The sequence below is a fragment of the Micromys minutus genome (genome assembly GCF_963924665.1).
Source record: "Micromys minutus genome assembly, chromosome: 5".
In the NCBI taxonomy this organism is placed as follows: Eukaryota; Metazoa; Chordata; class Mammalia; order Rodentia; family Muridae; genus Micromys; species Micromys minutus.
In genome coordinates, this window is record NC_137974.1 from 62,918,674 (window position 1) to 62,946,589 (window position 27,916).

General features: G+C 37.8%; 1 protein-coding gene across 1 annotated transcript; it reads right to left on the reverse strand.

The window, feature by feature from the left end:
- Nucleotides 1-168: 168 nt before the first annotated feature.
- RHAG (Rh associated glycoprotein) lies at nucleotides 169-22,095 on the reverse strand (the record flags this gene model as incomplete). Its single annotated transcript, XM_080916824.1, has 10 exons — nucleotides 169-243; nucleotides 2,777-2,850; nucleotides 3,181-3,254; nucleotides 4,473-4,594; nucleotides 5,483-5,620; nucleotides 7,209-7,375; nucleotides 7,590-7,737; nucleotides 9,260-9,410; nucleotides 9,598-9,781; nucleotides 21,894-22,095. 10 exons carry the CDS (start codon nucleotides 22,093-22,095, stop codon nucleotides 169-171), a joined length of 1,335 nt encoding a protein of 444 aa, XP_080772950.1.
- Between the last annotated feature and the right edge of the window lie 5,821 nt (nucleotides 22,096-27,916).

Below are 27,916 nucleotides of genomic sequence, written 5' to 3' on the forward strand. Positions count from 1 at the left end.
TCATTTGAACATCAAGGAGTAACACCAAACCTAGAGGCATTTTTACACTGGCCATTTGTGGCTGGTATGTATCTAGTGTCATGCCGGTCTCTTTGGATACCAAGTTCTTGTTTCTTTAAACTTGATTCTTCTTGGTAAGTCCAAGAACAGTGAATTTAGGAGTGGTATTTAGACTTCATGGTCCACGTGGTTGTGATTCACATGTTGAAAGAAGCGATTATCAAGTTCTCTGAATTTGGGGACCTTGAAAAACAAAAGCGATAATGTGACACTTAGTGGTTCTGTTGCTGGACTGTCCTAAGTGAGTGCTGAAGCAAAGGTGTTTTCTGTAATTATTATCTAAGCTTAGAAAAACATTAAATTCAAATTATTTGAGGTAAAGGAAAATACAAAAACAATTCATTTATCTCACCAAATTTGACTGCATTTTCTTCCTCCCAAACCTAGATTTCTTACTAATCTGTTGAAGCTTCTATGTCACTCAAGATGTGAAGAAAATGCTTTGAGAGAAATGGACCCTAGGGTCAACAGTCACAATGTGCAGGCTGGAAAAAAAGCTTAGGCTTGTTAGTTACAGGACCTTTTGATATGTGCTCTTTAAAAGCCTTCATCCTTACACAGTGCATCTTCTTTTTCATCCTACTTTTACCTTGAATACAACACATCAAACTGTTGACCAGAATTTTCTATGAACACATTTTGAGAACTGGTATAAAAGAACAAAAATGATAATTGTTGGTTAAATTCTGTGTTTACTTAGTTTCTGCGTCAGTAGGTAATTAAACTTTTTCTATTTTTTTTCAGTGCTTGGCTTTTTTCCCCCCAAAGGTTTGATAGTGTGCATTAAGGTCTATTTTTTTAAAAAAATTTTCACTTATTTATTGTGTGTGTGTGTGTGTGTGTGTGTGTGTGTGTGTGTGTGTGCCTGCCTTGCATTTATGTGCACTGTGTACATGCAGGTACCCTTGAAGGTCAGAAGATGGGTTTAGATGCCCGGGAAATGGAGGAGGTTGAGAACCAAATGATTCGGATGCTGGCAACAAACACGGGTCCTCTACAAGAGAAATCGCCTCCGTTCACTGCTGAGCCAGCTCTCCAGCCCGTAACGTTTGAATTTTCTCTGCTGAGACGAACTGCCTTATTTCTCTCTGTGACTAAGAAGGATGTGCAGTTTTATCCCATACATGCTATACAAGCATGGGACTTAAGCAAGGTTTTCCTCAGTGGAACTGAGACAGGTAAGTAGAAATCACTTCTTCCCAGGCAGCTAGGCACTGTAGTGCATGGTAATAAAAGCTGTTAAAATTTGTTAGTTCTTCGATGAGTTGTTATTTTATGAGAATTTCTGGTGTTTGATTTTCTGTAAGTAAACATACACACTGGGTAGAATGAATCTGAGTCTTAATTAGCAGCTGTTAGGCTCTGCCTTACTGGATAGATATCAAGGTCAAAATAACTGTCAATCTAACAGGCAACTGCTTTAGTCCTAAAGCTAACACTAGCTGTATCATGAACTCTATAGATGCCTTGAGAAAACTACAGAAAAATTGCTGAGTAACCTCAGTAAGGGCTATTGCAGCCTGTTTGTACCAGATATTTAGCTATCAAAAGGCACAATCAATTCTAGATGACTTTGTGCTTGTCTCCATGTTAGACAGAGGGGAAATGTTTCCACTGGTGTTGGCCAAAAGAATTGTATGATGGATGCTCAGGGGCAAGGCTATGATTTATCCCAAACTCAAGCCCCAGTGGGTGTGATTATAGCTATGAGACACAGCTGTGAGTGAACATCAACAACAAGGTGGCTGTAATTCTTCCAGTCATCTCTTATCTCACTATAAGTGCATGCTGCTCAACTTCATCCAGTGAGTCAGCCAAGAGACACTGCAGCATTGGCTTTCCTGATGTTCTGTGTCAGACCAATACATGGCTACTCTTGAGTGTTCTTTTCTTTTCGAGTAGTTGCAAGCTGAGCTGGTAATATGAAGACAGCATTAGAGACAGAAGGGCAGCAACAGCAAAGCAACAGAGGCAGTTGAGTAGAATGACAAGTGGCATCAGGAGCTTACATTCTCTCTCTCTCTCTCTCTCTCTCTCTCTCTCTCTCTCTCTCTCTCTCTCTCTCTCTCTCTGCTCCCACACCTCTAAACAGCCTGGCTGTCCTGAAACTTACTATGTGAACTCCATCTGCCTCTGCCTCCACAGTGTTAAGATTGGAAAGGTGCACCACCACAGCTGACTGTGGCTAAGTTGTTGAGTGTCTTAGATGAAGAATCAACTGGATAGTTCAAAAGCAGTCAAGGTGGAAGGAGAGAGAAGGGAGAGTGGGAGGAGTGGGAGGAGGAGGGGGAGGAAGAGGGAGAGACCAGAAAACAGAGCTAAGACTACAGAAGCAGAAAAAGGGGACCTAAAAGCCTTGTCACCATAAAAGTTCAAAAGCACAATGAAGTCTCCCAGACCAAGCATTTAGGCCAAGGATGGGAACAGTAACACCAGCTGCTGATGAGGGTGGATGATTAAGTGCAATACAGGTCCTGATACACTAATCCTACAGAAGGACTGTAACTCTGTGGAGAACCATTTGCCATTGATTTTACCTAGCTGTTGTCCCTGCAGACACTACCAAACAGGAAAGAGCAGAAGATGCTAGAGACCAGCATTTGGAAAGTCCACCTTGCCTACCCATCATTTTGATGTGGAAGAGCAAAAGGTCCTTGGCTACCTGAATGGTGACAGAATTGTCATTTACATTCTCTTTCTGAATCCTGTGCATTACCTTCCAAAAAACAGAATCGTCAAAACAGTACTCATCAGGTGGCTGGTTCCAGACAGGTAACTTCAGAATTAGACCTGTGTGGACAGACAGAGAACAAAGCACATAAAGAAGGGAAGCTTCTTCCTTACTAATGAGAACACTGCCGTGAAGACAGCTCTTTTAGCTGACGTGATTAGTGAGCAGGAACGTAGCACATTTTTGATTTACCAGTGAGCTTGTATCTTCTGCTAAGTCATGGAGTAGTAGGGTAGTGGCAAGAGTTCATATTGTTTTTATTCCTATTGTTTTGAGATAATTTTAAAGTAGTCCATAAGCCCCAGTCCTTTTATATTAACCTCTCCCATAGCCATGGATACAAAGCATATACCACAAAACCCAGCTAAATGTTTCCTTTGGATGCAGACCTGTAAGCAAACCTCCAATAATCGCTGAGCCAATGGAAGATCCCAGTGCGGCAGCCTGCATGTCCACAGAGAGCCTAGATAACCGAAGTCAAAGAATTAGATGCTTTTCTAAGAATGAACTGCAACAAACAAACCTTGTTTACTGAAAGTATGTGTGTTTGTCACCTTGAAGACAACATATTGTTTTATCTACAAGCAATGTGTGGACACTTGTACTTACCTATTTTCTATTATTATTTTCTTTGTCACTCACTAGCCATGGCTAATAAAGCATTTGTCAGAAGGAGTTTAAAAAGATTTATTTTTGATTTGATTCAAACAATAAATATCTACTGGATATCAATTCCTATACACCTCTTCTAGACAGGGTAAGTAGAATAATGTCTAAAACCACATAGCTGCCATTTCTTACCACTATGAGATTAGAAGTCCTATTAATAACATCAGGAAAGCTAAAGTTCAGCATAAATGTTCGGGAGAAGGCAATGAAGGTACTGAAGAATATCTCGGTAATACCAAAGATAAATATTTTAAAATAGTCATTCTCATCTTTTTTAATGCTGCAGTCTTCTAATGTAGTTCCTCATGCTGTACCCCCAACCATAACATTATTTTTTGTTGCTAAATCATAATAATCATGATTTTGCTGATATTATTAACCTGCAGAATATCTGATATGCAACCCCTGTGAAAGGTTCGTTCCACTTCCAAAGGTATCTCAACCTACAGTTTGAGAATCATTGCCTTAAAATAAAGATAAAATATTGGCCTGGAGAAGGTTCAGTGTATAAGAAAGATCGATATCCAGCCCTACTACCTGAGTTGGATACCTGGATCCACATGAAAGGAGAAAAATCAACTCCTGAAAGCTGCCTTCTGACTTCCACATGCACGTATGACGTGCACATGTCTTCTATCTTTACACACACACACACACACACACACACACACCAAGTAAATAAATAGGAAACTTTAAAAAGCTATTATAAATTGGGGACAAAGGGATGTGATAAATAGCCGTGGAATGTGTACGGCTACATCACTAGCATGGTGCTTCTCTCAAGGCAGGCAAGTAATAGAGCCAGTGAAAGAGTAAACAAGGGAGGTCTGTAAAAGGAGGCAATCAGAAAGGATTCATTACTGGTGTTCTCTTCTTTAAGTCTCCTTCAGCCTAGAATGTTAACACAGACAATAGGAACAATGAGGGGCTATCCTCACCAAGGTGTATTTCAGCAAACAAAATTACAAAGCACAGGACCAGGTTTAAGAAACACCTATTGGCTTTTACTCACACTGTAGACTTCCTCCAGCTCAAGACCACAATGCTGGCGAGGCCTCCAAACACACCAGGTAAGCCATGCAAGTTATGAACCCCACACGTATCATGGATCATCAGTTTATTCGCTAACAGTGGCTAAGGTTGTAGAAGAGAGGAAGGTCATTATTTTGTAAGGCATACAGAACTCTACACTGGAGAAAACCACTGTGTAGAATATATTTATAAAATCTTATCTCGCACATAGTAGACAAATGATCTGCTATTACTCAATACAAATGAATGGTTATGATGTTACAACCGCAAACTAAATTAGTGCTCCAACATGTACACATTTATTCCTTTTTAAAATTTTTGAATTTCTAATAAAACAGCTAAAATCTACTACTCATTAGCATAGCTTCCACACATGGAACATTTAAAAAATCTGTAGTCCTGTTGATTTTCTTCAAGGTTCATTTACCCACTCCTATACGTCTGAGGTCTGTTGCTTTGTATTCCTTTGCTTCATCTCTCCATTTATTTCTTTTCTCAGAAGAGGAACTTTTATCCAGAGATTGATTTTGTTTTTGAAATTGAAATTCACCCGTGCCAAACACTTTAGATACAATTGGTGATAATATGGTCCTTAGTGTCTGAATTGGAAGGGAATGTCTTCACCTTCACATCTTCTAAGAACATCTCATTTGTCACATTAAAACACAAACTTCACAACTAAAAATAAATAAAAGATTCTCTGGAGCTTTTTAAAAATTGAAGTACCATAAGCCATTAAAGTTATCTTCATGCTAAGTGACTGATACCTAGTACCAGATTTTCTTCTCCCACATAGAAGTTGGGAAAGAGTCATTGTATGGCTGTAACATTCATGGTATTTCTGAAAGAAAGGTAACTGGCCTCCAGTGAAAGGCATGTAGGGAAGAGGACACCATATCTTTTCCACTCATACAGTTGTTCCCACAGGTTGAACATGAGAAGATAGTGATGCAGATTTAAGGTTTGATTCAGTAGACCTATCATACATACACTAAGGAACTTGTATCCAAGCACAGAGATGATCCCAGCAATGCTCCCAATGGTCATAGCAAAATATAGGGGGATGTCCATGTCTGCACATGTGCCCACAGCGACACCTCCTGCTAGAGTAGCATTCTGAATGTGTACCTGAATGGGGGGAAATAATGAAGAGGAGAGTGAGGTGAGACAGAAAGACAGGAGGAAGATAGTCCAGTGAACACTGGTTAGTTGTTTGTTCACACACACACACACACACACACACACACACACACACACACACATACACCACTTTTTTCTTCCTTGAGATACATTATGGCCTGAAATGTCTGAAATTGGAGAGACAGAATCAATTTTATCTCACCAGAATTCTCTGAAGACACAGTCTGGCTGGTATACCCAAAGAATTGGGTATCTGTCATTTTCAAAAGAGTACTTGTTCAGTAAAATTAAAAAAAAATGCACTGATAGTTGTCTTATGACACACATTGTAAAGAGTTGAAATATATATTCTTAACTTTGTTTTATATATGCAATAAAGGGGTTTCAGAGATGGCTCTGTACTTATAGATACTTTCTGCTCTACCAGAGGATCCTGGTTCAGTTCCCAGAACCCACACAGTAGCTAACAACTGCTCTGTGATTCCACTTACAGGGGATCCAGTATTCTTTCTGAAGCCTATGGTCATTATATTCATATGGTCCAATGATATGCTTGTAGGCAAAACATCCATAAATATAAAATCTATCTATCTATCTATCTATCTATCTATCTATCTATCTATCTATCTGTCTGTCTGTCTGTCTGTCTGTCTGTCTATCTATCTATCTATCTATCTATCTATCTATCTATCAATCTATCTATCTATAACAGAATTTATTTCCTAACTAGATTATAAAAGAAGAGGGCTTGATCTGAGGTTTTGTCCTAGACAACCATTTCTCTAGCTTATGAGACACTCAAGGCAAGAACCTGAATTTATAAAAAGCTATAACATTACTTTTTGGACACACAGAAGTTGCAAAAATTACTTGGGAGAATTCCTATATGTCTACATTCCTGCACCATTAGCATCTTACATGAACATAAACTATAAAACTATTATTAATTCAATATTATTATAGCTTTTATTTGGATTTAACTAACACCCAAATTGTCATTTTTCTTTTCTAGAGCCATATTTGGAATTATTGTTCCTGTTTATTTTTTCATTAAAAATCACACACATATATTATGAAATATAATCAGAACTGACTCCTATTTTCTTCCTCCAATTTCCCCTGCACTATATGTATTATGCCATACCACTTCCTAATGTCACTTATTTTTGAGACCCACTAAGTCCAGTTGGTGCTGCTCAGACATGCAAGGGTGTGGGGCCATCTACTGAGGAAGGAAGTTATACCAGTGACTACACAGGGTTATTGTTACTTTGAGAACACTTGCAGGTGGGAAAATAAAGCCAATATCCAGTCTTACTTTCGAGTTCTACTCTTTGACAACCCAAGAATTAACACTAAATTTCTATGGAGTTTGGTGCATTAAGTTTTATTATGAAAAAACATGTTCATTCTGTCTGATTTTTATAGGATGCTATAACTTATAAAACTGCAAATTCCTAGACTTCATCTTAGTGGAATAGATAGTAAATGAATGAATATTATTTTTTTTTATCATTTTTCAAAATTCAACTGTTGACATGAAGAATGTTTTTGTTGGTTGAATACTGATACTTACCATATCCAGCCTGCCTCGGCGCTCAACAAGGCTGGACAAGGCATAGGCTGTGATCACACAGGCAGCAAGGGACATGTATGTGTTGACTATGGCCCTATACTGACTATTTCCAGATTCAGCAATGGCTGAATTAAAGCTGGGCCAAAATATCCACAGGAAAAGTGTTCCTGAAAATCACAAATAGTGTTAGTTATTACAGGGAAGACCATTTTAAAGGGAATTGATGTCTGTCATTTTAGAAGGCTTGATCATCAAAGGGCCAGGCAGAACAGAGACTACTGTCACAAAGTGATCTCCAAAGGAGGTCTTCTGAGCATCTTCCCACACATGTTCAAGGGTAGGTATAAGCAAATAAACAAGTATCAGGTTCATTTTACTCACCAATCATAGCAAACAAGTCAGAGTGGTACACAGACTCTTCATTTGGGTGTTCACATCTGAGGCCAGGACGATATAAGATGCCTGCGACCGCTAAGCCAAAGTATGCTCCAAAGGCATGGATTGTCATTGATGCCCCAGTGTCAGAGGCCTGCCGGGACAAAATGCATTTGCGGAAACAGAGGTAAAACTGGTTCTCAGTATAGGCAAAAAGACAATGCTCACCGATTTGTAGCAAAAAAGCCCCTCCATTTTCTCCTCAGAATCCATCAAATTAGTCTTTGCTTATGCAGTGCATTGAGGCTATAGGGTCTTTTGGTCATCTTCTTACAAAGGTAGTGACTCCAGTTTCTGGCCCAACTACTCTCAAGCACTGCAACTCAAGTTCCTCCTTTAGTCCACAATTACCAATGAACTTCTGTACTTGAGATTCCTTTGGCATTAAGTGCATGTCTCCTACTCAGTGACTGGTGAAACTCCAATGGACTAGCTACACTATCACTTTTCCAGAGAACTATATTCTTGCTTTTAAATCTATATTCAACAGTCTTTATGAGAGCCATACTTCCACTATGCTTCCATGTCTTTGGGCAAGTGTGCATGCTACAGTTTAGATATGTGATATGAATGTCCAAAGGCTCATGCATGTTGGAACCTTTGTCCTTGGTGCAGCAATGCTTAGAGGTGTGACTTCGGGAACTTGGCTGTATCATGAGGGATTTGATACCTTCAGTGGATGTATTGACTATAGCTTTCATAACTGAGTGGATAACTGAACTCGATGAAAACTGTAGGAGGTCTGTCAGTAGAAGAATGATTTTGGTCCCCAGCCCCTTTGCTTCCTGCCCACCAGGAGGATACTTCCTTCACTCTAATGCGTGTCACCCGTGTGAAGGTCTGCCTCTCTGTGAGCCCTGAAACAAGAGACCGAAGGGCCTATAGCCTAAATAAAAGCTCTGAGGACATGAATCAAAATGCATCTTTCCTCCTTTATCCTCTCAGATAATTTGTTATATGTGGAAATTTAACATGGTGAGAGTATATAAGTTCTTGATTGTCTTTGTGTAGATAGAAACCTTAACTATTTTTGTTTGATAGCAAACCACCAGTACTTGAAAGAAAATGAAAATATTAGGTCTCAAATCAACAGTTCAACATAAATAAGTGGAAATGTACATCAGAATGGTGAGAAATATCCTACATATTATTTTCAAGGGAACTGGTGACATTTCAAAGAGAAGAAAAGAAAGTCAAGTCCATATAAGTCTTCATATGGACTTGACTTCATTCAACTATTTACACGGTTGTTTATATATAAGTGGGAATTAATTTATTGATAGGCCGCACAGTGTAATCAGATAGGTGATAGAGTTAGAAAAATTCAGATTAAATCCAGACCGAGACTCAGGTGAATAATTTAGCATCTGTGATCAGTTTACTGTGGACAAATAGTAATAGCCATGATATTTACCTTCCATGGTTTTGTAAAGATGAGATGATACGATATGCAGATTCTTTTGCCCTATCTTGCAATTAACGCTTTCTAGAGAGCAGCTATTTCTTCCTATTTTGTCTGGTGACACTTTTGCCCTTATGTAGAGTGCGCACCTATGGCTTGTAGCATCCAGAACTTATAATCATAGAATAGTAAGTATATATTTTCTCACTCTTACCTTAAATACTTGAGTAACAAGATGTTCATTTCCAGCAAATACAGCAATTTCCAGAATTGTCATGATCAACATTTGGATGGGGCTCGTTTTCCCCAGGACAGCGCCAAAGGAAATTAGAACTGTGGCTGTACTGAAGTCTGCATTTATCATACTGAGGGAGAAAAAAAGAATGGATTGAATAAAGAATAAATAAGACACCAAAATAGCACAGTAAGTTGTAGCTTTGAACTCCCAAGTTTTTGCCTTCATGATTTTATTCTGCACTGAATTAGAAGCTAAAATTTTAACATATGAACTCGATGGTGAGGGCACATGTATTCACATTCAAGGATACTCACTTGTTGATTCCGAAGTTAAATTTATGTCCATGGCTGTGAAGAAGGCCCTGCATAATTGTACCCCACTGGAGGCCCAGAGCAGCAAGAAAAAGGTTGAAACCGACACCACTAAAGCCATATTTCTTCAGGAAGGTCATGAGGAAGCCAAATCCAATAAATATCATGACATGCACATCTTGGAATACTGAAAGAAAAGAAGAGGAAGAAAAATTTTGTGTAACAAGAACCCCAAGAGTTGTAATATTTACTACACGCTTTCACCTTTGCACAAAGCTTCAAGAGGAGATCATTGACTGTCATGACAACTTGACCCAAGCTTGAGTCATCCAAGAAGAGTAACCTGGATTGAGAAAATGTCTGATCAGATTGCCTGTAGGCAACTCTGTGGGGCATTTTCTTGATCGATTGTTTATGTGGAAGGGCCAGTACACTGGGGTTGATGCCATCTCTGGGTAGACAGTCCTGAAAAAGCAGCCTGAGCAAACCACAAGGAGTCAGCCAGTTAGTAGTGGTCCTCTGATGGCCTTCAGTTTCCTGCCATAAATTCCTGCCACGACTTTGTTAGGTAATGACTTAAAAAATGAAATTAACCCTTTCCTACTCTGAATTGATTGAGAGTGTTAAGGCACAGTTTCATTTTGCTCCCCTGAACTTATATACATGGTTGCACATATAAGAGACACAAATAGTAGCAGTCTGATGGACAAACAAATATTGGAATGCACTACTCTCCACTTTTCAAATGTATGCATTCCAGTATTAATTCTGGAAATTTTAGGTAAACAAGAAAATTTTTGTAGCACTTTTGAAGTCACCCAAAGCCCCAAATCAACAAACATATAGGCTTGTCTGCAGTCCTCAGATTAGCTGTCCCATTTCTATTCTGTGGCTGTGTGGTGTTGGGGAGGGAGGTCACTAACTGTCTGAGAACTTCAGTGTTTTATCTGTAAGACTGAGAGAACCTACTTTACAGGCTTATTTCCAATGGGATGTACTTGTTGGTAGCCTCATACAATTCAACTAAGTCATGATCATAGAGCTGACATTTGTCTGAATCAAGTTTGAATTTTCTAAATCCTTTGCTATTTGAGCAAGGCAGTGATGCCAAGATACCAAAAGCAGAAGACTTTCTTTCAGGCACACAGAGCCTGTAGGTCCTCTTTTTCTCCACTCTACAGTCAAGCTCAGAGACTATGTACTTCCCTCAGAAATCCCAGAACCTGGAAGACAGTGCTTAATAGCTGACAACTCTTATCAATCTGTTAAATATTTGAAATAGAGTTGGTCAAGTGTGTGTATTCTTTTAAAGAAACATTACCACCATTTAATTTTTCCATGTTTATATTGGATGGTAGATTTCACTGGAGCCCAATTAAAACAAAGAAACAAACAAGCAAGCAACAAGAAACTTGGGTATTTCTTCCTAACCACGACTGTGCCAAATCTTTATTGGACTATGTTATCTCTTCTTTGAAGGATGTTTTGGATTAGATATTGTTCAAATGGTCATCTAGTTCTCCACTTTGTTTTATTTTAATGTATGATTAAGGGGCTCACAACCCAGTTAGGTGCCTTGTTTTTGTTTATAATCATAATAGTAAAATAGAACCAGTTTCATTTACTTCTCTGTTTTATTATTTAATGTTTTTCCCTCTGTAGCTGCGTGTATGGATAAAGTGTATTATGTCATACCAGAACTCCCTTCATTCATTTTTTTTTCTTCCTTCTACTTTTAAAATAATTCATTGTGCCTCATGAGTATAGGGCACCACCCACTGGAGCATGGGCAACTTACTATGGGTCAAAATACTGAGGAAAACCAACTCTTCCTCAGCTGAATGTGGGAGCCATGGGTCCCTCCCACTCAGTTCTGTGGTGCTGACTGGCTTGGTTTTATATGACCCGTGCAGGAAGCCACAGTTGTTGTGAGTTCTATACTGAAAATGTCATGTTCTGAATATGTTATTTTGCAACAAGCTTCTTTCACCTTGGCTCTTACAGTTTTTTTTAAATCTCCTCTTAGGTCATGTTTCTTCAGCCTTGGAAAGGAGGTCATGTGATTCAGAAGTTCCATTTGGACACTTTACCCATGTTTTAATTCAGTATTCAGTCTTTTTGCCCTCAACATCTCTTTTCTTAGAGTCCTTTTGTTTCCTTCTGTAATCTACTAATGTAGATTGCACGTTATATTTAAATTTCTTTTAATGGAAAGCTAGATATTTTATATGTGGCAGAAGATTTCATGTATCTTCTGAGAACCAACTTTTATTTTTTTTAAATTTGGTTTTGCCTCCAATTTGTGTTACCGATATTTGCCACCAGAGGGCAGAAGCACTTCATCTGATATTCAAGCTGCTAATGAGATCTGAAGGCATTCCAAGGTACCTGTTTGACAGTTGATTGCATTCCTTGAGAGCTTGTGAATGGGAACCCGGCAAATGCCCACTTGATTTTGTGCAGTCAAGAAGGCTCTGCCTTTAAAACAATAAAACGAACTAGTTGTGAGGAAAAGCAGGACTTATTTATGAGTTTGCCGGTTGGGTTGAAGAGGTTCAACAGGTTTAAAGAGTTTCCAAGGTGTTTGTCAACCAACGGCTCTCCGCAGAGGTCTGCTTTTGCACTGACACTGCATTTGACAGGATTTGGGGACATATTTGGTTGTTACGATCTGATGCGGTACAGTAAGGACAGAGCCTGGCACTGTTGATAACCATGCTACACACACAGGACAGTCCCCGCCCCACACCCCACCCCTCGCACACCACAAGGAATCCTCTAGTTCAAAATGTTAACAGTGCCACTGTTGCGGAACCCTCATCTGAGTCATTCCTGCTTTTATAAGGATGCAGAGAGGAGCTGTAAAACCTTCTAATTTTAAGGGAGCGGCGGTGGAAGGACAGGGGCGTATGGACAGGAAGGACACTGGACAACTGACCAAGTTTCAAATTCCTCCTCAGTTCCCATTTAATTAAAATAATACCTTGCTTTTGATTTTAAATAAAATCTTCGTGTTGTCATAGCTTCCTGTGCTCCTGCTTGGAGTCAGAGTATGCCCTACACATTTTAGTGAAGCATTGAAGTCAGCTCTTTGACAGGGTCTTGGTTCAAGCTTCTATTGGTGCGCAGAATACTGTGGCCGAAAAGCAAGCTGGGAAGGAAAGGGTTTATCTGGCTTACACTTCCATGTTGCTATTTATCAATGAAGAAAGTCAGGTCAGGGACTCAAGCAGGGCAGGCTCCTGGAGCCTGGAACTGATACAAAGGCAACGGAGGGTCCTGCTTACTGTTCTGTTTTGGTGGCTTACTCAGCCTGCTTTCTTACAGAATCCAAGACCAGCAGCCCCGGGGTGGCACCACCCACAATTTGCTAGACCCTTCCACATCAATTACTAGTTAAGAAAATGTCCCATATCTTATGGAGGCATTTTCTCAAGTAAGGTTCCCGCCTTGTAGATAGATAACTCTAGTTCATGGGCCAACTGCTGTAAACTCTGCAGCTTGTTCAGAGCAAAGGGTAATAAGACATCGAATCTTATTTTCACGGAGTAAACTTCTTACCCTGTGAAGAATGTACTTTTACCCCTTAGAAGTTAGCTGACACTGGGCTGGGGGAGATAGCAGAGATGGCAATGTGCTTTCTGTACACAGAGACTTGAGCTTGCTTCCCCAGAACTGGCATAAAAAGTTGGATGCAGCCGCATGTGTCTGTAAAGGAAGCCCTGGCAAGGGGGAAACCGGAAATTCCTGGGGTTCATCAGGTAGTCAGCTTTAGCCATGATTCCTCAAGAGAACTTCTCTCAGAACATAAGGTGGAGAAAGAGAGAAGAGACAGGAGACTGTCAATGACAGTCATTGGCTGTCTCCTGTCTCTGTCTTTGTCTGTCTTTCTCTGTTTTTCTTTCTCTCTAAAGAGAAGGAAGAGGAGAACTGGCACTAGAGGAGACCAAATATTTCGATGATGAAACTGCTGGAGACAGAAGGTTTATGCTGATAGATGAATTCCGAATTCTAAATTGAAAGTCAATATATAATGCAGGGGTTTGATTGTAATAGGTTTTAAAGGCGAAAACAAAACAACCCTCCTCCCAGACCCTTGCAAATAAGTACATAAATAAAAACTGCTTCCCAAACAAATCAGAAAAACAAAACAAAATACCTAGGGTTTGGGTTCCGATTTAAACTTCTTTCTAACAAACACCTGGCTTTTGGAAAACTACTTAATACCTTCAACTCCTATTTTATCAAAGATGTTTCTTGGTAACCTCTCTGTATACTAAGGGTTGTTTTGAAGATGAAAAAAAAAAGTGCTAAGTAATTTCTCTACCTTGGCTGAATTTAACTATATCCTGGTATTACTATTTGAAATTGACTTATTTTTTTTATGTCTATGAGTGTGTACCTCCACTCTGTGTCTGTGTACCACATGCATGTTTAGTGGAAGCCAGAGAGGGTGTAGGGTGCCCTGGGACTGGAGCTGGAGAAGGCTCACCGGCAGGCGCTGGGAATGAACAAGTATGAGCAGTGCTCCTGACTACAGGGCCATTTCTCTAAAGCTGCTTGTTACTTTTTAATGGTTTGGATTTTGGAATTCTATTCAGTGGGTTTGGCTTTTAGGGTGGTATCAAATCTACCAGGATACAACTGTCATCCCCATTACCACCTTTCTATCTCCACATCCACCGTTATCACCATCACTGTCGTCACCACTACCCTCTCAACGACAGCGGCAAGGACAGCAGCATCCCCTTCATGCATATTCATTCTGCAAACATTTATTAATCTTGCTGTTTTGTTCTCAAGCTTATCTTGCATTAAGGTATCATGCAAACCCTCATAGTTCAATGATTTAAAAAGAAACTGTGTTCTAGCTAACCCTCTATCATCCAGCCAAACCAGATGAATAAAATTCATTTTCCTTAGCTTATATACATTTTTTCTTTTCTTTCCACAATGTCTTCTTTGTCCTATACTGAACACTTCTTTTTCTGGAAATCTTCCAGACCCTATTCAGGAATTAATCCTCTTCTCGGTACAAGGTACACAGCCACCAGTGTACATATGTCCCTTACAGTATTTGTCTTGTTTATATTGTCATATCTGTTGTGACTTGGTATACTCATTCATTTTTCAAATAAATGGAGCATATCCAACTATATACATACTCCTTCAGAAAGCATGTCTGAGGGTGAAAATGATGGCATGAAATCTCACATAGACACATAACCAGGATTTGTGCATGGCATAAAAGAACAAGCAAAACTGTTGGGAACACAGGGACCAACAGGCAGCAGAAGAATGAAAACCGAGCCAATGTTGGCCCCTGGCCTCCGAATCCACACACAACCACTTGTGGATACACACTCCACCTGCAGACCCATGTGCCCACATTCACACAACCATGATTTTCAAACTGCATTATACACGTGTATGAAAATGCTCTTCTATTGTGAGAATATCTTTTTCTGAACATGCTTCTTGCTGTCATAATCTGAAATGATGCCTTACCTAGCAACCAAGTTACTAATGTGCCATGGGACTATCTGACATATGTACTCAATCGGTTGTCCTAGTGTGTGCTCAGCTATTAAAGTTTAATTTGCCTTTAAGACAATGTAGTATTTAATCTTAATATATCCTGGATTTTTTTAGGTAATCATCTTTTCAACTTAAATAGATAACTTTAATTGAAAAAATACACTGTTCCAGATCACTAACCAGATATTCTCTCTCTCTCTCTGTCTGTCTGTCTGTCTCTCTCTCTCTCTCTCTCTCTCTATATATATATATATATATATATATATATATATGTGTGTGTGTGTGTGTGTGTGTGTGTATGCATGTGCGTTATGATAATTTGGTGAATGTGCCAACAATTTGAAAGCAACCTTAAATAAAATGGATATCCCATAAATGTTAGAAGCAACATGTAGGTTGATAAGTCTGTTTGAAGTTTTGAGTACTATTCTGGGTTAGTTTGAATCCTTAAGGTAATTTCTTCCGTTGTTGTGATGGTTTGAATGAAAATGGCCCCTATAAGTTTAGTCACTTGAATGCTTGAATCTACGTTGGTGGCCTTTGAAGTTAAAAAGCCCAGTTTTGGGGCTTATGAGATGGCTCAGTGGTTAAGAGCACTGACTGCTCTTCCAGAGGTCCTGAGTTCTATTCCCAGCAGCTACATGGTGGCTCACAACCATCTGCAATGGAATTTGATTACCTCTTCTGGTGTGTCTGAAGACAGCTTCAAGTGTACTCATAGACAGAAAAAAAAAAAAACAAAGCAAAACAAATTTCTCTCTCACACACACACTCTCTCTTACACACACACACACACACACACACACACACACACACACACACACACACACATACACACACACACACCCTGTTGGACCAGAATGTAGCTGTAGCTCTGAGCTATTTCTCCAGCACATTGCTTACCTGCCTCCTGCCATGCTGCCTATCATGATAATAGACTAAACCTCTGAAACCGTAAGCCAGCCACAATTGTTTTCTTTTACAAAAATTGCCTTTGTCTTGGTGTTTCTTTATAGCAATAGAACATAAACAAAGACAATTGAAAAAACCTGTTAAAAATTTCTGTCAAAATCAATGTCTCATTCCTTTCTTATACTCTGCTTTCTGCGCTGGTCAACAAATACATAGCAAAGCTCCTTTAAAGGTCAGATAGACTTCACATATGTAATAAACGAATTATGGTTGGAAAAGGCAAAGGTAACAACGAGAGAAGCAGAGAATTCAAATTTGGGCTTGTTCTTGATTCACAGTTTTCCAAGAAGAAACTTTAATTTTTATTATTTTATACACATTCTGCTATTTTTTTGCTTTACATATAAAACATAATTATATCATTTGTTCCCTTTCTGTACTCCCTCCAGCCCTTCCTATGCCCTATAAAATTGATTTCATCTTTGATGATTTTTTTCTAATCACAAATGACTCACACATACATATATCTATATCTATATCTAAACATGGATAAATATATAAATACAACCTTCTAAGTCTATTAAACACACACAAACACACACAAATATACACACACAAACACACACAAACATACACAAACACAAACACACACACCCACACATCTATGACATCTATTAGGTTAACTACTCTTGAACATGAGCTATGTGTGTCCTAGAGTCCTTGATATTCCTAGTGTCACTCCATTGGCACAAAATGATACTTTTTTCTCAGCAGGTATAAATGACAGTTTAATTCTTAATTCTTTTACCCTAGTGTCTAGAGTTTCATTCACTTATCCATTAAAAATATGTATGTATATATAATATATAAATATATAATGCATAATATTATATATCATGAGACATATACACTGTATATGAACTTAAAATATTTCTTCTGTCTATTTATCTATCTATATATCAATCATCAATCAATTACCCCTCCCTTCTGTGTGTGTGTGTGTGTGTGTGTGTGTGTATGTGTGTATGTCTGTGTACATACTAAAGCATGCTAGTAGATGTCATAAGATAGTTTATAGGAGTCTGTCTCCCTTTCCATCTGGACATAGACATTAGTTGTCAGACTTTATGGTAGGCAATTTACCGGATGGAGCTATTTCTCCTGCCTCATGTCACTTTTTCGTGTTCAGTGAAAATTTTCCTGTAGGGCTAGAGTCCTGCCTTTTTCATTGTCTTCCTTTCATAGAAAATTTCAAGTTATTAGTTTGATTTCCTTTCAGTTTCTATGGCCATATTACTACTTGTTCATTGCTTATGTCCTGATCTTGCAGAAGAAAATGAATACTCTCTGAATGAATGTAGAAATTCATTCTGAAATGGCATTCTGAAACATAAATTATAGTTTTATGTATTTTTCAAGTCTGAAAAGTTAGAATAAATTTGAGCGCTGTGTAAAGTCTTTGGAGCTTTATGTCTTCAGTGTTTTCCAAAGGTGGGTTTACTTGATTGATGGCAGATAGATAGATAGATAGATAGATAGATAGATAGATAGATAGATAGATAGATGGGAGATAATAGAGAGACATCCGAGTGCCTGGGAGTCACTTTCAGACAATCTGAAAAGATAACGCTATTCTCATGACAATGTAAGATGAAGTTTTTTACTGCATCAGTATTTCTACTTCTGGTAAAGATGGTAGCATGTAAGCTGCTGTGTCTTCAGTGGAAAGAAAGCAAAGTTACCAAGTTGTCAGATTCTTCATGAAGAATTCTGTAATGAAGTAGTAAATGTTTCTAATTTCATAAACTAATGGTCCTCTCCTACATGTCATTTTAATGTTTTGTATAAACACGTATGAAAATAGTAAATATGATACAAATATGTGTAACATACTCCTGAAATGTAATGACAGAAGAAACTTGGTTTGTTTTGTGATTGTTGAGCTCTGAGCTGAATTAGCATCTAATAAAATAGGAACTAAGTGTTATATGGAAAGAGATTGTCCTGTGACTTATAATTCTTCCTTGAGTACTTAGCAGGTATTTTCTATAAATGAAAAATGACGGCTACCATTTCAATAAATAATGTTGAGTTTTGTTAGGAAACCTTCAAAGTTCATTATAAAACTAGAATCCTAAATAGAAATTTAGAGATTTGTATCAATTACTTTAAACAAATTGATTACCTTTGATACCTCAAGGGCTTCTTAGCAAAATTATTGCTGATACAAATAAGAAGGAAATATATATTTTATAATGAGGTATGTAAACATTTATATAATATTTTGAGTCACTAAATATTTCAAAAGAACAATGTATGAAAATACATAATGTTCAAAATTACCTATGGGTTCTAGATCCACTCAAAGTGAAAGTAAAAGATTTTACTGTAGTAAAGTACAAAAGGATCTTTGGTGTGGTTTAAACATCAATTAGGCTATAATGCCCTGACATTTTCAGAGTCTCTTAATAAAATAACCAATCCTCAAAGACTGCTCTCCCTTCCTTCCTTCCTTCCTTCCTTCCTTCCTTCCTTCCTTCGTTCCTTCCTTCCTCCCTCCCTCCGTCCCTCCCTCCCTCTCTTTCTTCCTTTTTTATTGGATATTTTCTTTATTTACATTTCAAATGTTATTCCCTTTCCCTGTTTTCCCTCGGGAAATCCCTGTCTCATTCCCCCTTCCATTGTTTCTATGAGGGTACTCACCCCCACCCATGACCCACTCCCACCTCCACGTCCTGGCATTCCCCTACACTGAGACATCTAGTCTTTACAGGATAAAGGGCCTCTCCTCCCATTGATGTCTGACAAGGCCAACCTCTGCTACCTATGCAGCTGGAGCCATGGGTCACTCCATCTGTGCTCTTTGGTTGGTTTAGTTCCTGGTAGCTCTGGGACTTGGGGGGGCATTGGTTGATTGATATTGTTGTTCTTCCAATGGGGCTTCATTTATTCTTAGAAGGGGAACAACATACTCAAGAAGAAAATACAGAGACAAAGTATGGAGAAGAGACTGAAGAAAAGGCCACCCCGAGACTGCCCCACTTGGGAATCTATCCCATATGCAGACATCAAACCCAGACACTATTGCTGATGCCAAGAGAAGTGCTTGCTGACAGGAGCCTGGTATAGCTGACTCATGAGAGGCTCTACCAGAGCCTGACAAATACAGAGGCAGCTGCTCGTAGTCAACCGTTGGTCTGAGCATGGGGTCCTCAATGGAGGAGTTAGAAAAAGGACTGAAGGGGTCCTTGTTTTCCTAATCAAGCTTTCACTGTACCATTGTCACAGTTTGTGACTTATCAGTTTATGTCCCTGTACGGAGTGATCAACATTTCTTCATGTGTCATAGAAGCCAAACCTACAGAATATATAGTATTGCAAATTACCATCTCAGAAACTTGACATTCAGCTGTGCAAAACACTTCTATGGCGTGTCTAATAATATGTGTAGATTCAAGGGTTATGTGACATCGTACCCTATTACTAAAATTTCTCTATACAGATCAGGGGAGAAGAAAATACGATCCCCATCTATGCACTTTGCTTTACACTATGCAAGTAGATACCTTACTTCACATGCTTGTGAGAAACGCAGAAGTTTTCAGCACACTGAGAGTTATACAGGTACTTAATAGATCCAAGGAAATTCATCTTTCTCTGCCTTAACTTTTAGTACTTGGCACAGTGTTTTACATCAGGCGGGCCCCCAAATGCTTGTTGATTTGATGTGAATGTTGTTTTGCCATTAAGAAAGTTGACAATTTGTTTTCTAGTGAGTGGTACTTATACATAAGTTTTCTATGTGTTAATTGTTTGAATCATAGAGAAAATTTATATCCCCCAAATCATGCAGTGTCCAGAGCATTCTACAAATTATTTCAAAAGGGTCATGTGCTCTTAGAACTTGTTAGGATGTGAATCACCTTTAGAGAAAACACATTCAAAGTTTCATGTTGAACACAGAATGTACAAAGACTGATCCCTAAGATAATTTGCATAATTTTAGTTAGGCATTTTATTAGCACCAAACACACACACACACACACACACACACACACACACACACACACACACACACCCTTTCCCCTTGAGACAAATACTTCATGAAGACACAGACTATTTTTTCTTTGTACTATTTACGGTCTAGTTCATAAAGCATATTGTTTTTACAAAATCAGAATAATGAATATTTTCTTACTATATTATAATACTAACAAATTCCTTGCTCCTAGCAAATGACATGGATGTTGTCATTGTTAGTATATCTTTTAAAAATAGCATTCTGTGATATAATCTCCATATATAAAACATATTACGTATTTATTAGTGTATAAGTGTTCCATGTTCATGAAAATCAAGTCAAATTAATATACCTATTACCTTTATATATATACCTTTACAGTTGTATATATGTGTGTAATGAGATTAAATATATATGGACTTAGAAAACTCCAAGTATAAGATCCAGTATTAGCTCCAATTGGCAGCCTGTACACTAATAGCCAGAAATTAATCATCTACTATTAAGCTAGTGAGCAATTAACATTTTTGTTACTTTCTCCACCTTGCGTTTTGCCTCTGTCTCATTTTAAGCTAAATTTTGGTTAATATCTTTGAGATCAGGCCTGATGTTTCAGCTTTAGTTGTGGAAGTTATTAGGTTCTTAATGTCTTTATATAATTTCATTTTAATATTCAGTAGACAGTGATGTCTCAGTAAAATGATTTTGAAATTGTTTTATCTTCAAATGACTATTTATAGTACATTCTTGTTACTTAAAGTATTGATTCAATGGGTGAATCACTAAAAAATACAATATGTACTGGCATAAAGATTTGAAATAAGTCTATTCTTTTACTCGTTTCTAAATTTAATCAAGTACAGTATTAAATGTCTATAAAGTATATAAAGATACCTATAAAGGTATCTGGGTCCAGAATGTGATCTGTGATGCCAACTCTACCCTTAATTTTGAATGTTGTACTTTGAACTTTGCTAAGTCATCCTTGGTCATAACTCATCAATAGAAAGCTTACACTACATATACTCCTGAAAAACAGGAGTTTTAGGCATGAATATATTGTTTTAATATGTTTGAACAGGTATCATAAACAATAATTACAATTATCATTTCAAATGGCTTAAAATTTTAAAATTGAGCTTCATTTAAAATTGTAAAAATAATAGTTTACTATTATCTTTCTTGAAAGATGAATGAATGACAGTGTCTGGCTTATGATAATCCCTTACTAAATGGTCCTTAAATGTATATTAACAATATCATAGTATGATTATCTGCACTGGAAGCTCTATTGTTATTTTTCTTCAGTCTCTGTTCCCAGTGAAGGATTTTATTTTTTAAATGAAATATTCACCATTTCCAATTCAAACAAAAAATATCTTAAAGTATTTATTTATTCAAGATGCAAGGTAAAATTCTGACTCCCACTCCATTTTAGCTTTATCTTTATCGTACAGAATTTGCCTTTGGCTCCTTTTTTGAGGTTGGTGACCAACACCTTTATTTCTTACACAGTAAGCAAAGAAACAAACAAAAAACTCCAAAGATGGTTATTTAGTGTTAATAATGCAATGAATTTAAAAAATATTAATTATACTAATTTTGAGCTCATTATTCTATTATTTGAACAAACAGATTCTGCTTAAGCACTTTCACTATAGACAGAAGACAAGAAAGTCCTAATTGGAGAATATAGTACCCATGACACTCATAAATGGCAGACAATTCTATCAGTACCTCAAAAATTTAATAATATTGTCACTTTTCAATATTTACAGAAAGACCACGAAGAAACCAAAGGAGTATAAGAAGTAAATTGCTTACTCACAAGAATACAGCTGAAAAAATTTGTCCTCCTTTGCCAGACTTGACGCACTACTCTGCTGGAAAGCATTCTGCTGGGAATTATTCTGCCAGAAAATATTATTCTGGGATGTACTCTTTGATGTCTCATATTCAACAAATAATCCAAATAAAACAATCATAATAACTTCCAGGCTTATGGCCATAAAAGAGAATTTGAACCTCATGACTGTGGCAATGGCAGAGTAACAGTGAGCGCTTCACAGGCTGTGTAGTGTTGATAAGAGAAGAGGACTGCTCTGTGTGCAGAATTAGGTTGCACATTCAGAGTTCAGAACATCCCAGGGACACTACACTCACACACACATTAAAAAAAAAAAATAGGCAAGATTCGTTAAAATGCTCCACCTACTAGAAATGTTAAATTCTGTAATGTAATTATTTTGAATCTTGAAGAATAAACTATGTAGATTGGCAGAAGCTCATGTCCCATAAAATGCATAATGTAGGAAACCAAAAGATATGCTGTATATGTCTGGAATTGTATTTAATGTGATTCAATAGAAACTTCTTCATGGCTCATTATTCACTGACTACTCTACTAGGTTCTATAAAAATGCAGATTTGAACAAAATATGCAATGGACTTAGTGATTTTCTTAAAAAGTTGGGAATTATTTGAGCAAGTAGAAATATAAGCAAGTGGTTGTGTGAAAACTAAAAGGGATGAAGGAATATTTACATGATGTATTTAAGATAATTAGAAGAGTTCAATATTCTCTCCATAATGAGTTGGCAATTCTTATGGTTTCTAGTGATTGATATGTATATTAAACAACTGTACAGTCATTTAGTTACCATAATGTACCCTATAAAACATAAATTAGAAAAGAATATAAATGCTACTGTTACATTTAATAGTAATATATCTATGGTTTATTAAAGTATTTAGTGAATAAACATTCTATCAAAGAGTAACTTTACTTTTAATAAATTTTATCTTAAGCTAAGGTCACTAACAATGTTGACTTGGTATGGAAACTTAATGGGATCTTTTTTCTAAGCCTAGATGGAACAGGAATTAGAAAAATATATTAGGGTATGGCAGTTTTTTATATCAAACTTGGCACTGAGATTGTGAGGAAGGAATGGGTAGCTGGAAATAAATACGTGTTACAGATTGTCTGTGTAATCATGGGCCGTCCATACAACATTGAGGATTCTGGTTATTACATTATTGTCTACAAGAAATACATAGTATATTAAGAACCAGCTTTGTCAAATGATTTCTTTTTCACCACTTACACTGTGTCTTAGCAGTAGTTCTATTGCTGTGAAGAGATGTCATGACTAAGGCAAACTTTACGCAATAAAGCATTTAATTAGGAGCTTGTTGGAAGAAGACAGGCATGGCAATAGAACAGTGGCTGACAGCTTTACATCCTACATTGCTGGCAGAGATAGAAGCACTGAGCCTTTTCCAGTCTTAAAGCACACCACAGTGACATCTCTCCTTCAACAAGGCTACACTTGTACCAAAAAGGCCACACCTCCAAATCCTTCCCCAACAGTTTCATCAACTGGGAACTAAACATATAAATATGGGCTTTTCAGCCATTCTCATTCAAACCACCACATACTAATTTACACAAATGTTAATAAATAATATGCAAAATATATTAGCATGCATATTTTCACCTTATAATAGGGGAGAATGAATTTAATCAGAGAAATAGCTGATCTATTATTTTGACTCATGTATCAATAAATTGGTATGCAATCCTCAAATACCGTGTTAAACATAAGTACTGTCTCTTTACCCCATTTCAAAAATGTCTAAGCAAAATGTTGGAGGAAAAGTGAAAATTTCTGGTAGATCCTTCATAGTCTATAACATGAATTTTTTTGTTTTTACAAAGCATAGTTTTGGGATGCCAGAAGATGCTCACTGGGTAAAGCAGTTGCTTTGTGTCATAATTTTCATTCAGTTCTAAATGGGACGTGTTCATCAAATATCTCCCTTCAAAGCTCTGGGATCTGTGGTGAAGATAAGATAGAATGTTTCTAAATAAGTAGATGTGGTTAATGAGTACAGAGCTCACACCTAACCTTCTGGTAAAGGGAAAAATCAACCCCCCTCCCCACAGTGGTTTATCAGTAAGTATATCAACCACACTCTAGTGCAGGCCTCATGCCCAGGAAGAGTTGGCCAACAAAAAACAGACTCCATGATGATTTTGTGAGCCTTTGTTCTGCTTTTGTTTTGATATTTTTGTTTTACTGGTTTGTTCTTTGTTTGCTATGATTTTCATTTCCTTTCTTTTTTTTTAACTTTTGGAGAGAAAGGAAAAAGATTCAGAAATATAGAACGATATAGATAGATGAGAAAGGACATGGAGTTGAGGGGGGATAGGGAGGTAGGGAGAATCTAAGAGGAGTAGGGGAGGGAAAAAGTTATCAAAATCTATTGTATGCTTTTTAAAAATAAAGAATTAAAAAAGATACTGGAAAAAACAAACAACCAAGCAAACAAACAAACCTTAAACTGACATGTTAGCTTCTAGTGACAAGATTCTGTCTGTTTTGCATGCTGCATGTGTAATATCAATACTGTACTTAACATTATAAAAATGATAAGCATCATTAGGAAGAGCTGAACTGGGAAGGATTTGAAGAAGAAAGAAGGAATTAGAGAGCAGTCTCGATGGTGTGAGCAAGGGAGGAAGGAGGGGTAGCCTGACTTTAATTAAGTCAACATTTCTGTATATGTGTATATGTGCACATAGTATAAATACATAGTTATACTGCTACAAGACTCATAATCTAATATATCATAAATAAAACATTGTAGAATCTTAGCAGTCACTTGGATATTGTAGGCTGTCATTGTTCCAACAACATGGGCTTCTCATTACTGTGTCCATTCAGGGAGCAAAACTGATCACTAAACTCAAATCAGGATGCTTGGAAGGTCTTGAGATCTGGTTGCAGGCAAGCAGAAGAGTGTGGGTCTGGAAACACTGCCTTTTCCAAAAATCTCTCATTGAAGAATTAAAGAGAGCAGACTGGAGGATTGGAGTGTTCTTCAGCGCCACATCTTCTGAAATACTGGCTCGTTATATTCTGATCCTTTTCAATTAGTGAGGTAAAGCTGTCAAGTATCAAAAATTAAATAGTCAGGTTCCCAGCTAGGTGAAGACTAGCCTTTGCCTGTTATGGGGCTTTAGAAAAGTGAGAGAATTACTTTGTTTCAATTAATGAAAACATGGAAACTGCATTAACACCCCCCCTCCTCCACCTGTCTCCAGGAAGGTACATACACTCACTCCTGATTACCTTCTCCACCTCAGTGCCTTGGCATTCCCCTACATTGGGAAAACATGCCCTCACCAGACCAAAGGCCTCTTCTCACATTAATGCCAAACATTGCTGTCTTCTGCTACATATGCAACTGAAGCCATAGTCTCTCCATGTGTACTCAGTGGTTGGTGTTTGAGTCCATGGGAGTTGTGGAGGGTTTGGTTGGTTGATAATGTTGTTCTTCCCATGAGGTTGCAACCTCTTTCAGCTCCTTCAGTCCTTTCTTTAGCACTTTTAGTGCGGTCTTTGTGTTTAGTCTAATGGTTAGCTGCAAGCATGCTCAGCTGTATCTGTATGACTCTGGTAGAGCCCCTGAGGAAGCATCCCTATCTCATACCATGTATTTTACTTAACAAACCCACTTTCCACCCGTAATCCATTTTTCCCTTGATCTTCTTTTCCGTCTTCACCCCACCTACCTTTGGGTTCCCCCTTTTTTTTGGTCTGATTTTTGTACTGCATGTGTTTCTGGGTGTGGGGCTGTCCAGTGGCATGCCGTTAGCCTCTGAAGATCACAAACTCACAGAGGTGTCTGAGACACTTCTCATGGAGACAATTCTTCAGTCTCTGCTTGCCTTTGATCACCCTTATACAGTAAAAAGTAGAATCCTAAACCTTCTGTAGGATGCGCCCTCCTACCCCACAGTTGATGCTTACCTTACATTTCTCACAATTAGTGTAGGTTTATGGGTGTTTGCTTTGTGTGTCCTTGAGGTGAGGGCCCTTTTCATCACATTACATCAGAAGGAACATCATGGCTTTTGCATAGACCTGCTAACATTTAGTCAAATTATTTTGTTAAATTAGAAAGAATCTTTGTTTTAAAAAAGTCTGGCTTGGCAATCTTCCCCAGAAAGGGTTATGTCTCAATAAATATATTCTTGAATAATAACACACCACAAATATTTACTCTCCAATACTAAACAAAGGATAAAGGGGTAGAAAGAGCTAGAGGGTGAAAAGGTGGTGGAGATAGAGGGCAGGCTTCTGGCTCCCAGAGATACTTATCTGATTAGACACCTCGCTGTTGGCTCATAGGAATCCTCAGTTCATGTGGAAGGGAACCTATGTACTGCGCGGGTGGCCTTGTTCAAGCTGCTTTTCAAAGATAAGAATAGAACTGAAGGGCTTCCTGGAAATTGTCGGGCCTTTACTTTGGTTCCTTCTAAAATTTAGTTTCACTTTTTTCTCAATGTGTCTCAGTTTGGAGAGCCTAGGCTTTGGAATGGTGTAGGCATTTGATGGCATTGTTAACAGCTATATCAGCGGATACTTGCCAGGCTCTTTCTTTTGCTAGTTTTTTTTTAAACAAATTTTATAGCATTTAATTAAAAATTTTCAATAAAGTTAAAAAACATTTTTCATCTACAAACCAGATTGTATGGGAGAACATAAGGTTTTTTGATTTGTTTTATTTATTTTTTTTATTGTGAAAAAATAGTATTGGGAGTAAGTTGAAACTGGTTTAATTCTATCTGTACCACACACTGATTCTCTGGATCTTAGAAGTACATAAAAAATTCTAAGACTGACTCTTAGTGTACACCTTTCAGGATCTTTGTGAGAAGTTTAACTGTCTTGCAGGTTTTTGGTAAAAATCAGACTTCATAAATTTGTCAAAATGAATATTAAAATTTACTGTATAGATCAATAAATTTCAACTGGAAATCAATCTAACTGTTCCTTGGAAAATTGAAAATAGCTCTACCTGAAGACCCAGCTATACCACTCCTTGGAATATACCCAAAAAATGCCCTACACTACCACAATGACACATGTTCCACTATGATCATAGCAGCCTTATTTGTAATAGCCAGAAGGTAGAAACAACCCAGAATTTCCTTAACTGAAGAATGTATACAGAACATGTGTTTTATTTACACAATGGAATACTATGAGGCTAATTAAAAAACAAGGACATCATACATTCTGCAAGTACATGGGCAGAACTAGAAAATATCCTGAGTCAGGGAAACCAGACCCAGAAGATATCCATGGTATGCACACATTGATAAGTGTATATTAGGCAAAATTTCAGAATGCCAATGATAAAACTCAGACTTTAAGAAGCTTAACAATAAGGAAAGCCCTGAAAACTACCTAGAAAAAGAACAAAATAACCATGGGAGGTAGAAGAAGAGAGAAAACTGGGTGAGAGGGGGTGTGGGGAGGGTAAGTGGAGGGATAGAATCAAACAAGAGGACAAGAACAATGAACTGAATATGTAGCAGTGGAGGTTAGGGAACAGCAAATGTCTAGACATTCACAGAGACATGGGAGAGAGGCTAACAGACTCAGTTAGAATAACATTAGCCAAAATGCCTAGCAGTGGGGAGATGAAACTGGAAAAGACCATTTCTAGTAAAAAAGAAATGGCCTCCAGTTTAGGTAGTGGGTCACTTACACAATTTCAATAAAATAAAATAAAATAAAATAAAATAAAACCCAAAAAAACTTAACCCAGAATTATTCCTGTCTAAAGGAATTGAAAGAGCAGAAATGAAGTAGAGACTGAAAGGCCACCCAGTGACCATGTGCATCAAATCCTGACACTGTTACTGAGGCCATATTGTGCATTCAGATAGAAGCCAGGATCTACCAGCAACTGACTGAGACAAATGCAGATACTTATAGCCAACCATTGGGTTGAGGCCAGTGACCAATATGGGAGAGTTAGAGGAAAGACTTA